The sequence below is a fragment of the Cricetulus griseus genome, chromosome 2 (assembly GCF_003668045.3).
Source record: "Cricetulus griseus strain 17A/GY chromosome 2, alternate assembly CriGri-PICRH-1.0, whole genome shotgun sequence".
Taxonomy (NCBI): domain Eukaryota; kingdom Metazoa; phylum Chordata; class Mammalia; order Rodentia; family Cricetidae; genus Cricetulus; species Cricetulus griseus.
In genome coordinates, this window is record NC_048595.1 from 180,019,602 (window position 1) to 180,032,794 (window position 13,193).

General features: G+C 37.6%; 1 protein-coding gene across 1 annotated transcript; it reads right to left on the reverse strand.

The window, feature by feature from the left end:
* Positions 1–7,977: 7,977 nt before the first annotated feature.
* On the reverse strand, positions 7,978–8,344 carry LOC100768273 (60S ribosomal protein L27). The gene has a single exon (XM_027400945.2). It carries the CDS (start codon positions 8,332–8,334, stop codon positions 7,978–7,980), a length of 357 nt encoding a protein of 118 aa, XP_027256746.1. The 5' UTR covers positions 8,335–8,344.
* Between the last annotated feature and the right edge of the window lie 4,849 nt (positions 8,345–13,193).

A 13,193-nucleotide genomic window follows, 5' to 3' on the forward strand; every position in this document is an offset into this window, starting at 1 on the left:
TGGGCTTGCCTCACTGTGCACCTCTTCATCTGAGCTGCATGATCTTCTAATACACATTCTCCCTTTGATTTGGGGACATTCATATGCTTTTCTCTTTTATAAGACCACCCCCCCACTCTTTGTCTAGTTTATTTATGCTTCAGTCCAATGGCCTTTCTTTTTCACATGTTTGTGTTTGTGTATGTGTTTGTGCATATGAGTGTGTGTGCATGTAGAGGGCAGAGGTCAATGTCAGAGGCATTACTCACTCTCAGTCTCTTTCAGTCTTGTTTTTTTGAGAAAGGCTTTCTCACTGAACCTGGAGTTCACTGAGTCCATCTTGTGTGGCAAGCACTTTATTCACTGAGCAATCTGTCCAGCCCCTAAATGTCCCTCCCTGGAGAACTGTCTGATCAGATCTGGTCCCCATTGTATAGTACCTTTTAATTCCTTTTGTAGCACTTACCAGAGCATGCACAGTTTCCTTGAGGAATCACATCATCCCTGCTTTATTTTCCACTGTGCTCCAGTACCTAGGAGAATGTATGGCACACAGCACTCATTTAACTCAATAAATAAATACATGAGTGTCTCTGTCTATGTGATCTGTTTGGTTGTGACCTCCGCTGGTCTAGCACAGCACCTGGGAAGTCCCAGTCAAAGGAGAGAAGGGCTGTCAGTCTGAAGAATCATAATTACATATTCTAAATTCTAGCAGCATGGGAATTTATCTTTTGATCTTTGGAGAAAAGAATCATGATAATCTGAGAGTCTGGACTCATTAAAGATTGCAAAGTCAGATAGTGTGGAACTGAATCAAACCAGATGTTTGACTCTGCCTACTAGTTAATTTCTGTTTTCTAGACCAATGGCTGATTCTTTACTCTCACATTTTGGGAAGACAGTGGCTACCAGCTGGCCCTCTACCATTGCCCTCCACTGTCTCCCTCTACCTCCTGCCTGCCTACTCCCCCACTTATGTCCTTTGCCACCCATAGGATTCCAACTTGTTCCTGTGAGTATCTTTGGCAAAACTTTCTTCTGTGCTCTGTTAGCTTACCAAATTCTTCCACTTTTCACCAAATTCAGATGCATAGAGCCAAGTAATCAATTTCCATGAACAACCATATTTTAGAAGTTAACTAAAATATAATTTCTTCTGTGATAAAAAACAATTAAACTCCTGGGGTCAATAATTAAAATTTAGCTGAGTATGGTGGTGCACACACTTTAATCACAGCACTGGAAAATTCAAGGCCAGACTGTTCTACACTGCAAATTCCAAGACATCCAGGGCTACACAGAGAAACCCTATCTTGAAAAAAAACAAAGAAAAAATTGGAAAATTTAGAACTACCAATAATTAATTGCTCTAAAGCATGTCTATAGTATATACATTGATTTTATTATTTTAATAATATTATTACCTAAATATTACATTTTACAAACAAAGAGGCAGAGTACAGACTAAGATCATCAGATAAGAAAGTATAAGACTCAATATCTCCTTTGCACACCTGAGTATCTGAAGGATTGTCTAATGCTAGAATCAGGCAACTCTAGGGGCTCAGCAGGAGTAAGAATTCAGTCACTATGTAACAATTGGGGGAAAAGTACATGAAGTAAAATCATGTATCAAATATAACAGCAGGGGGAAGTAGATTTAAACATTAGTCATTCTATTCACTTTTTTTCTAATTTCAGTAAAATACTGGTTTGTTATGGATAGTTTATACATTATATAGAGAAAAAAAGCATAAAAACATCACAGTCTCACAATTCAAAGGTGGCAATATACTGATTACAGGTTAAAATTTTCTTAAAATTTCCACAGACTCCTTTTATTCTCTATTCCTTTAACTGGTTTGGTAATTTATCTTTCCCTGTCTTAAAATATACTAAAATGGCTGTCCTTTGTGGCACTGGTGCACACGTGTTAGAGAGTTTGGGATTTTTCTCCATCAGCCATTAAACTTTCATTCTTTCTATCCAATGCATCCTGAAGTTTGCTCCTTACGACCTGTTCAAATTGAAAAGATTTTGAGGTTTTGGCAACCTGTCTTCTCTGTTTGCTCTGTGAGTTTGAGCATATATGACATGACTTAATGTCTTTCAGTTCCTTGGAAAAACATGATATCAAACTACAGATGGATTTCTCATGCCCTTCTCCTACCAGGCTTTTTTTGCCAGCATTCTGACCAAACATTACAATTCTCCCCAACACAGTTCTTGGTGATGGCAGGATGCCTAGGGTGACAGGCTTGTTGTGACATCTCTCCAGAAGAGAAGTAGAATAGATACCAAAGCAATTTGGCATCAAGGTCACATGATCAATGCTCTATCTACTGATGCATTTACCTAAATTTTTCTATTATTAATAAAAACTCGGGAGTCAGATTTGGGGGTACAAACCTGATAGATCAAGAGAGCAACGGGAGAATGACTAACTGACCCTCTCTCTCCACCTTCCTACATGGAAAAGACTCCAAGTGAATCTCTCCAAGTCCCTCCCTATCTCTTCCTGTGCCTCTTTATCTGGGCCCTCCAAAATCCCTATGGCTAATTCCAGTAAGCTGGTCATGGACTCTGCACCTTGATTCAAGGTTTAACTTTATTAACAGTCTCAGAATGTCATTGTGCAATCAAATATTCTGCAACAATCTACTATGTGGTTAGTAATTACTGAATCTCATTCCAATAGAACAAAGCTGGGCATGACAATGTATGCACCTGTAATGACAGCATTGTAGGTGTGAAGAGCAGATTTCTGGGGCTTCCTACATTCAGTTTCAGAGGTTCTTTCAACATGATGATTTCATTCATTTGAATTGATACCAAGTAATGGATTAGTGGACAGTTAGGGATGAATTTAAGCAAGGAGGTTAAAGAACTTCACCAAGTAAATTGTAAAATACAGATAAAAAACTTGAGAAGATACAAAAACTTGAATAGAATTTGCATGTTAATGGATTAGAAGAATTAGTGTTGCTAAAAAGTATGCATCCAATGTCAAATTGTTAGCCCCCAAAACATACATAAAAGTAACATTGCACAGACTGAGAAGGGTATATTAGGAATGTGTGTGTGTGTGTGTCTGTGTGTGTGTGTGTGTGTGTGTGTGTGTGTGTGTGACTTGAATATTCTTGCAGATTTGAATGTCCTTTTAATATTTTGTATGTATATGTATGAACATACACAATTATCAATAATTAACAAAAAATAGGCAGAGTGGTATATAGGAGTTTGGGAGAGAAGAAAGAGAATGGGGAAATGATGTAATGATAATCTTCAAAAAGGAAAAGAGGGTATAAGGACTGGAAGACAGTGTAGATTAACTATATCACTGTTTAAAGAATATTTATGAATTTGGAAAAATATATGAACAGAAAATAAGACAGCTTTAGTACATTATTAAAATAAAAAACTCTAACCTTGAAATCATGGACATAAAAGAAGGAGAGAAATGCCAAACACATAGAAAATAGTTCCAAGGAACAGAAAGGATGGCTTAGTGGTCAGGAGCACCTGTTGCTTTAACAGAGATTCCAGGTTCAATTTTCAGCATCCACGTAGCAATTCATAACCATTGTAACTCCAGTTCCAGGAGATCCAGGGCCTTCTTCTGGCCTGTGCAGGCTCTGTGTTCATGTGGCACACAGACATACATACAAGCGAAACATCCACCCATATGTATAAAATAAAAATAAGAGTAAAGAATCTAAAGATATATTTTAAACAAAATTATAAAAAAACAAATCTAGAAAAGGAAGCTACCCACCCAGATACAAGAGTTCTACATACACCAAGTACACAGGACTAGAAAAGAAGCTGCTCACAACATATTGCAGTTAGAACATTACAAGCCTAAGACAAATGAAGGATATTCAAATCTAAACAAATATTCAAGTCACCTATAAAAGCAGGCCCATAAGAATAACACCTGACTGTTTTATAAAAAAATTAAAATCAGAAGTGACTGGAAAGTTCAGAAGGATCACAACTCTCAACCCAGACTATTTTACTAAATAAAACTACCTATTAAAATGAAAGAAGAAATAAAATAATATTAAAGAGACTTATGACAACTAGGCAGGCTCTACAGAGGAAATCAAAAAGAATACTTCAGTCCAGAGAGAGGAATGAATACACCCAAAAGGTCACAGGATAAAATACCGGGACAGCTAATAAAAAGTTGTAAGGAAAGAGCACACATTTATCAAAATAAGAGTAATACACACCTTTCAATAATAACTTTGAATTTTAGCAGTCTCAATTCCTCCAGCAAAAAGACACAAACTAGCAGAATAGACTAGAAAACATAATCCATCTTTTGTGCTGCCTCCAAGAAACACACAAATCACCATCAACAATAGACACTACATTAGGGTTAAAGGATGGAAATGGGTATCCCAACCAAATGGAACTAGAAAATAAGCAAGCATGCATAGCTTTTTTTTATCTAAGTGAACTTCAAATCCAAAGAAATAAGAAAGGTCACTTCAAACCCATAAAGAAACAATCCACCAAGATGATTTTATAGTTCTAAACACATACACATCAAACATGGTGGTACCAATGTCATAAAACAAAGATGACTAGATCTAAAACCATGTATTAATCACAGCACAGCAGTGATTGATTGGAGACTTCAATAATCTACCATTACTAGATTAAAATACAATTCTACTCAAGCTACCAGAGCATTTCTTTACATAAAGAAAGAAAAATATGGAGTAATGAAAGACTAAAGATACCCAGAGAAGTCTAGATAAAAAGAGTACTCCAGGGGGTATTGTCATGCCTGGTTTCACCTCATACTACAGAGCCATGGTAACAAAAGTAGTATGGAACCAGTATTTGTCCCTAGTGCATGAACTGGTTTTTTGGAGCCCATTCCCTATGGAGGGATACTGTCTCAGCCTAGATACAGGGGGAGGGCCTGAGTCCTGCCATAAATGATGTGACTGATTTTGATGATCCCCCATGGGAGGCCTCACCCTCTCTAAGGAGTGGATGAGGGGTGGGATGGAGAGATGGTAGGGGGAGTGGTAGGATTGGAGGGAGAGGTGTGTAAATAGGATTGTTTTTAATTTAAATAAAAATTAATTTTAAAATTAGTGTGGTACCTGAACCAAAACAGATTTGTAGATCAATGGAGTAGAACAGAGAAGACATACACAACTCTACGTAGCCACAGCTGCTTGAATTTTGACAAAGATTCTAAAAATATATATTTTGGAAAAGACAGAGCCTTCAGTGAATGACTCAGGGAAACCTGGTTGTCAACATCCAAGAAAACAAAACTATACTTTTACTTCTCACCTGACAAAACTCAGCTGCTAATGAATCAGGGACTTCAATTATAAGACCCGATACCTCGAAATTGTTTCAGGAAGATGTAGGGAGAATGCTTAGACTTACAGGTACAGGGACAGACTTTTTAAATAGGGCTCCAGAAGCACAGGAAGTCAGACCAATACTTGTCACTGGATCTCATAAATCAAAAAACTTACAGGGAACAGTCAGATGAGTCTAGAGGAAGCCCACAGAACCTAGGAGCCAGAGCATGGAAAGATTGCTGTGTAATGCTCCCTTATCATCATGATATGGGAAGGTCCTGGTTATTGAGAGGTGTGATTTGTGAATCAAGCTAATATCCCTACTGACGTAGTGTTATAGTTAGCCAGTTATAGTCTTTAAAAAGTTGAGAACATTTAGGTAAAGTGGTTAAAAACTAGTAGAGAACATGTTCAGAAGTGTTTTAAAGATGACTTTTAGGAGAACTGTGACACCAGGTATACTTGCTTATGTTTGCTTCCTGCCATGTACATCAGAGGCCACTCAGAAAAATCAATTGTGCTGCAGCTTGGAAGATCCAGAGGATGGCCAGGGTTGAGGATAATGTGGAGAGTGTATAATATGGAGTATGCTTCCGAGGAGCCAACTCTCTCCTGATTCATCCCTTGTTGAGATCATGTGCACATCTTACCCAGTTTTCAGTTATCCTGCATAAAGGGGGTGGGGGAAAATGAAACAGAAATATGTTGGAATGTACATTAAAGATTAAGAGATAAGATGCCATAGAGAAATCAATAAAGATCAGTAACATGGAAAGAACAAATCATTTTTCATTGTTAGAGATGAATATAAATGAAAATATTCATGTAATACTTTATATGCCCCTTTAAATGTAGATCATCAAAAGTTGGAATATGTAATAAAGGATCACATGCTGAGCTAAAAAAAAACATGAAGGCACATTTTAGATTCTTTCCAAAGACATAAATCAACTTAATTTTTAAAATCTTTAGAATGTCTGAGTCATAGATACTGGTCATTACTATCAAATACTAGCAATGATTTCCCATTTTGGTGGATTAAAACTGGATTATAAGTAACTACCAATCTCACAGGTGACAGTTTTCTCTCTAAGATGTGAAACAATAGGCAACACAACACAGAAAACTATTTAGGGATGGTAACTCCAAGTGAAGAGGAGGGAGTGTGTTCCAACCACATAAGAGTCATGGGTGTCTTGGAATATGGAGCTACAACCTAGAAAATTCTCATTCACCTATACAGATCTAACTAGCATGAGAAATAAGGTCAAACACATGCCTAGAATAAGACGAACATTATTACCTGTAATGAAATGTTTTAAACCTGCCTTTAAGCCTCAGTAGTTGAAATGCAGCTCTACAGTCAAGGATGAATTAAAATATTGTTATTATGCATAAATATGCAATGAAGGTATGCACCAAAATTCCACCAAGAAGCATATGCTTCTAAAATCAGTATTGCTTATATGATCACTCACAATTTATTCCCAGACATCTATTTGCATGCTTCAACACATTCTTCCAAAATGGGAAATGATACAGTTTTTTAAAAACTGAAAATGTGCAGATGCTTTTCTAACTTTTAATGACCTCTTTTAAAGTAACTATATGACTATTTTTTTCTTACTGGATTTCAAAAGTGATCATAGGTTTATATCTAAGAATGGTCTAATTATGCGTTGTCATGAAGAAACTGAACTGAACATTCACATAGAGTGGTTGTTCTAAAGACCTGCCATTACTTTTTGCCCCAGACTTTCACCTGTAAAATTTTGTGGTGCCAATGACAGTGCACACAGAGAAGATTAAATAGGTCACTCCTGCCTTGAAAAAATTTTACTTGCTATTTCCCTAAGAACATGTATGCCTGTGTGTGTCTGTGGAGCTACATTAGAAGTGTTTCTCAAAAGCATATGTAGTTACAGAAACACACACACACACACACACACACACACACACACACACACACACATATATATATATATATATATATATATATATATATTAAAAGGAAGGATATGGAGATCAAAGATTAAGCTGTGGCATGGTAGGAGATTAGAGAAGGAACTAAGGAATGATGACTGGCAACCTAGTGAAATACCGCTGAGAGTTGAGGCTTTCCTTTGAAGTGGAAACAACCACTTCACCAGAGCTGCTAATTTCACTGTGCTCAATCTATTAAGTGTCTATAATTTGATATGAAGTAAATTTGCACTTGTGTGACATTTAGTAGGGACAAACATTTAAAGGGCATGGTTTCCTGTTGTGGTACTACCCATATTAAGCATGAGTCTTCCTTCATTGGGTAAATTTTTCTGGGAACACTCTTAGAGACACATGTGAGATAATGACATCTCCATAAATAAGGGTTCTGATCCACAAGGCAACTGTAGCCATAGATCCCATGAAACCAAATTGGAAGCTCACCACACAAAGAATACAATTTTATGAAGTTTATGAAGTAATGCTGAAGAGGCAAATTTTGGAGTAAATGCCTACATACACCCTACAGTTTCCCAGTGATTGCAGTCTTACCCCAACATGTTAAATTACACCAAATTCTTTTTTTTTTTTTTACTTTTAATGATGGAAACAAAAATATACCTAAAAGGGAAGCTTCTGGAAAAACCATTTGTTCTTCCCTGTCTTGTATGATTCCTCAAACTTGACCTTGGTTTCCCGGCCTCACCTTGCATTTCAGGGCTGGGTCTCTGAAGACATCCTTGTTGACAACAGTTTTGTCCAAGGGGATGTCCACAGAGTACCTTGTGGGCATGAGGTGATTGTAGTTATAAACTTTCACAAAAGACTTGATTTTTGATCGCTTGGCGATTTTCTTCTTGCCCATGGCAGCTGTCACTTTTCGGGGATAGCGGTCAATTCCAGCCACCAGGGAATAGCTGTAAGGGCTGTTTGAAGTGCCATCGTCAATGTTCTTCACGATGACGGCTTTGTGTCCGGAGTAGCGTCCAGCCAGGGCCAGCACTACTTTCCCAGGTTTCATGAACTTGCCCATTTCGACGGCAAGCAGCTGGTTCCCAGCAAAAAGCACACCAAACTTCTTATAGTGTGTAACTGTGACCAATTACCGGGCCAACATATGTGCCTCTCCAACAAATGGCATGTAACTAGTTTAAAAAAATAACAACATTTTTAAAATGAAAAATATTGGGCTAAGAACTTCATTAAGCTCTTCATACTGGGTTGCCTTGTCTCCCTTAACACGAAGTGAGATATTTAGTCTTCCTGCAACTTGATATGCCATGTTTTGTTGATATCCATAGGAGGCCTGCCATTTTCTGACTAGAAATGGAGGAGTGGATGGGGTGGGGAGGAGAGTAAGTGGAGGGAGGGACTGGGTGGAGAGAATGGAGGTTAAACAGCAGTTGGGATGTAAATAAATAAATAAATATTTTGAAAGAGTGTGCTAACACCTTCAGTAGGCACAATTCAGGTTTGCTATTAAACTTGCTACAACACACAAGATGTACCCACATATGAATTACCTGCACCCCCCCAAAAAAGTCAAGATGTTTTGAAACACTACTCCACTACAAATTACACCAACCTTCATGACTTAAAACAATGCAAGCACATTGTCTTAGATATCTGTAGGCCAGAAGTCCAATATAAATCACAGCTTAAAATCAGTGTCCTCGGGCCTCCATTCCTTTCTAGTGGCTCTAGGGATGCACCTGTTTCCTTGTGTTTTCCTGCATCTAGAGGACTGTCTTTTGGCATTGTTGCATTGCATACCTATCCCTGGCTCCCTAAACCAACTAATTAGTTTTGGGAAAGTGGCCAGAGTTCTTCCTTTCACATCCTCCTACCTATTGTCAGTACTACTCTCCCACTAAACATTTCTGGTGCTTACAGTTGAATTAACCTGGATCATCCATAAGATACTCTCCATTTAAGGTCAGTTGATTAACAACAGGAGTGAACTCTTGCCATATATTGTGACATACTCAATGTTTATGGTACTTAAGATATTAACATTTTTGAGGGCTGTCATTATCACTTACCAAGCAAAGAAAATTTGTTTTAGATCCACACATATTGGCGCACTTACATTTTACAAAATAATGTTGAATATTCTGTTCATATAAAACTCAAACTATCACAAAATAAAGTATGGTGACAGAAATTAGAACAATGATTCCCAGACTTGGCAGATGACTTCCTGAACACAACACATGTAGGAAAAGGCAGAAACAGATTCCTCGTTGTCGTCCCCCCACCACCCCAAGCATCCCGATTCTATGCTTTCAAGGACAGGACCAGAGAAGTGTCTTCATTAGCATCTTCTCTGGGTTGCATCCAGAATTTTATGTGTTTGATTTCCTCAGCTCAAACATTCAGAATGTGCATTAACTCTCCCCAATAAATCTCCTTCTGCTTCTAGTTGCTGGTGTGGGTTATATTTCTTTTAACTGAAAAGTCCTCAAATTATGTGACACCAACAATAGCTCAGGAAAAAAGCTATTTGTCAGGCAATTTGAAGTATAAAGCTTCCTACTGATATTGCATTAATGGTTTCTTTTAAATCCTTAGAACCACTGAGCACTATTATTGTCTATTGTAGGTGATAAACTGGGCATCAAAAAGGTTACGGTTCTTCCTCAGTCATGGGGATGTGAAGATGCAAACTCATAGCTTTTCAGGCCGGGCACTCCCTGCAGTCTGCCACTTAGTTTCATTAACCTTTCAAAATTAAATGTCCCATACTATAAACTCTCATGAATTTTCTTCCAGTAATTATTTTAGTAGCTCAGAGAAGCCTTCAGAGCTCAATTTATTTCTTTTATCATTTACTAGGTTATCAGCCAGCTCACTGGATTACAAACAACAGAATCCACTCTGGCTAGTTTGTTCAGAGTCCTGATGCATCTAAATGTATCCGATGGGTAATAGCTTCACTAGGATGCCTGGAAAGGAATAGGAAAAGAATTCACAAGACCAAGTCTTTAGCAACAGAACTCCAAAGCATAATGAAGGATCGGACTGTTGAGGAAAACAGGTGGCATTCTGATTTGCATACTAAATACCAGAAAGTCACTAGACTGGCAAGGCTGGAAGCACTGACCACACTGTAATTAGAAACTTCAGCTGATGCTGTCCCTGGTCCCACCTCCTGCATGATTGGCTTCTGGAACTCATTTCTACACAGAAGAGCAAGCAGAAGTTTCTTATTGCTACATTCAGTTGTCCATCTTCTGTCCTATCTGTAGAGAAGATAGAGCCTCTAATTGCCACTCCAGTGGGCCAGGGAACACAGTGACAACCCCCTCACCCCATAAAGAGCCACGGGGAGATAATGGGCAATATCGAATGCAGAGATGTTCACCATAAACAGGTTAAAGTTAGATTTCTGTGCTGTTTATCGCTATACTTTGGAAGAATTAATAGTTTACTTTTCTTGAGTACTTGTCATTAGTAAACAGCTAGATGCCATCACTAACAAGTAAGTATACAGGCCTATGACTGGCTCGTTCCCATTTAAAATGAGTTGCTGGTTTGGAAGAAAAATGGTTCTTAAATGAAAGATTATGGTAATGAGTATTCACTTTGCTAACCATCCATCTCATAAATGGATAAAACAAATGATCATTAGCATGCTGCTAATTTCTCAGTTGTGCATAATTTGGCTTTATTCCAATCCTATACAGGATCCTGTGTGTTTTGTGTTTGTAATGTGATTTTTTCTTATTCACAGATGTTTGAGTAATCTCATGAGAATAACTGAAGAGTTACGAGCTGGGTGTTTAAATTTTAGTCAGCATACTTTTAAATTAGACTCGTCTCTTTTCCTTCAGAACCCAGGATTTTCCCCAATGATTTACTTCATGAATGCTTCATGGATATTTAACAGCTCATACACTTCAGACTTAGGTTTTTGACGCAGTGCACATGAGAAGATGAAATGAGTGCATCTTAACTCTCAAAAACCAATTATTTCCTGGGAATTCTCACAGCCTGTGATTCTCCTCTGCTCTGTTGGCTACCAGAACCTTGAAAATAAAATGATTATTCGCCACTTTCTCTTCCAATGGGAAATGTAATTCTTGTTGGACTGTTTTTGGATCTCCAGCCCCCAAATAATGCCATGGAAACTTATTATTATGAAAGCTTGGTTGGCCTTCAGTTTAGTCTTGTTTCCAACTAGGTCTTATAAATTAATATACTCTAGCGTGCGTGCGTGTGTGTGTGTGTGTGTGTGTGTGTGTGTGTGTGTGTGTGTGTGTGTGTTCCACCACAATGCTTGGCTACCTCTCCTCAGTAGGACACATCTGACTTGCTCCAAGTCTGAAATCCACACAACTAGATCCTTCTTTTTCCTCTCACCCAGAAATCCTGCCTATTTTCTCCTGCCTAGGTACTGGCCATCCACCTCTTTATTAAACCAATCAGAATGTGCCTTAGAAAGGATATATCTTCACAGTGTACAAAAAGATTATATCACAATAGGGGAACATGGAACATCCACTCAATTGTGGATTAAAAATGACCAGCATTTTTAATAAAATTTCTGTGATGTTTTCTTATTGTGTGATTTCAATGTGCCTTGAATTATTAACATAAGTAGCTCGCCCTTTATGCCCATTTTATGAGACACTATAAGTACTGTTCCAGATTAATACTAAAAAGGAAATTAGTGAATTAATTACATACCAGTATGTAAGGAATTCCTGTGAGTTGTCAAGTAACGACTGCTGAGATATATACAAGGATATACTATTCAACCCCACATACTTGTAATTTTTCAAGATAAACAAACCTAAGGGGGCAATTATTTGTAAGATCAACATTAATATTCTGCATTTTACAAGATCCCCTCACACCCTGTGCCCAACTCCATTCCAGTTATCAAATTATCTCTTTTTCTGTTTCTAAATAAATACCATGAGAAAATAACTGTTGAAACCTTTTTATTTTGTACTGAATGCTAAACCAGCCTATTTCATACAGCCCTGGGGTCTCTCTGAGATCAACAGAGCCTTTTATTGCAACATGAGATTTTCTAAACCTTTGATGCCTTTGTAGCAATGGCTACTGAAAACATTGCTCTCTTGGTTCTGTGATAATTTCTTCTTCTCATGTTCTCTGCCTCTGAATTTCTCGTTTTTTGCATTCTTTACCAATTCTTCTTTTAATGCGAATCCTTTCAGGCTGCAGTTCCTTGAGAGAGGGCCATACCTCCCCTCTTCCACTGTACATACCTTGAGCTACTCCTACTGCACATGCACAAACCTTCCAAAGCCCCACCCAAAGCACCCTTGAGCATTTGTATCCTGAGCTCCACAGTCCCATGACCCATTCATATGGAATTTGCTGTCTAGGTTTAGGCTCACCAGACAGACTCTTGAAATAGTCACAATTTGACTCCTATTACAGAATAGCAATTTTCAAGTTTTTGGTCTATGGCCAGCTTTAGAGTCATTAATAATATTGATCTCTTACAGGGTTTCTTACATATTAATTTTTATGTTCCCCACAAAGGCTTTGAGAATTTTATATCATTTATGTTTCAATTTAAAATAATAGACATATTAACATGCTTATTATAAATAAATAAATATACATGGAAAATCAAGACATCTGGCAAGAAGAATACCATCTTTCAAATTTTTTATCAATTTATGAATATATGGATGAACATAAGGCAGGCCAATTTTTACATTTGTTTCTCTGTTCAATATAGAGGAAACTCTATTGTATGTTACTACAAATAAATGATATTCAAAAGCTAAATAACACTCAAGTATGATAATATTGTTTTTGTCTCATTGACTCCCTGAATGAGAGCAGCTGGTGATGGTACAAGAAGCAAGATATAGAATAACGAGTTAGATGCATGCTAATTAGATCAGCTGT

Coding starts and splice junctions, on each gene's coding strand:
- LOC100768273 (XM_027400945.2), bottom strand. CDS start 8,334: ATGGGCAAGTTCATGAAACCTGGGAAAGTAGTGCTGGCCCTGGCTGGA.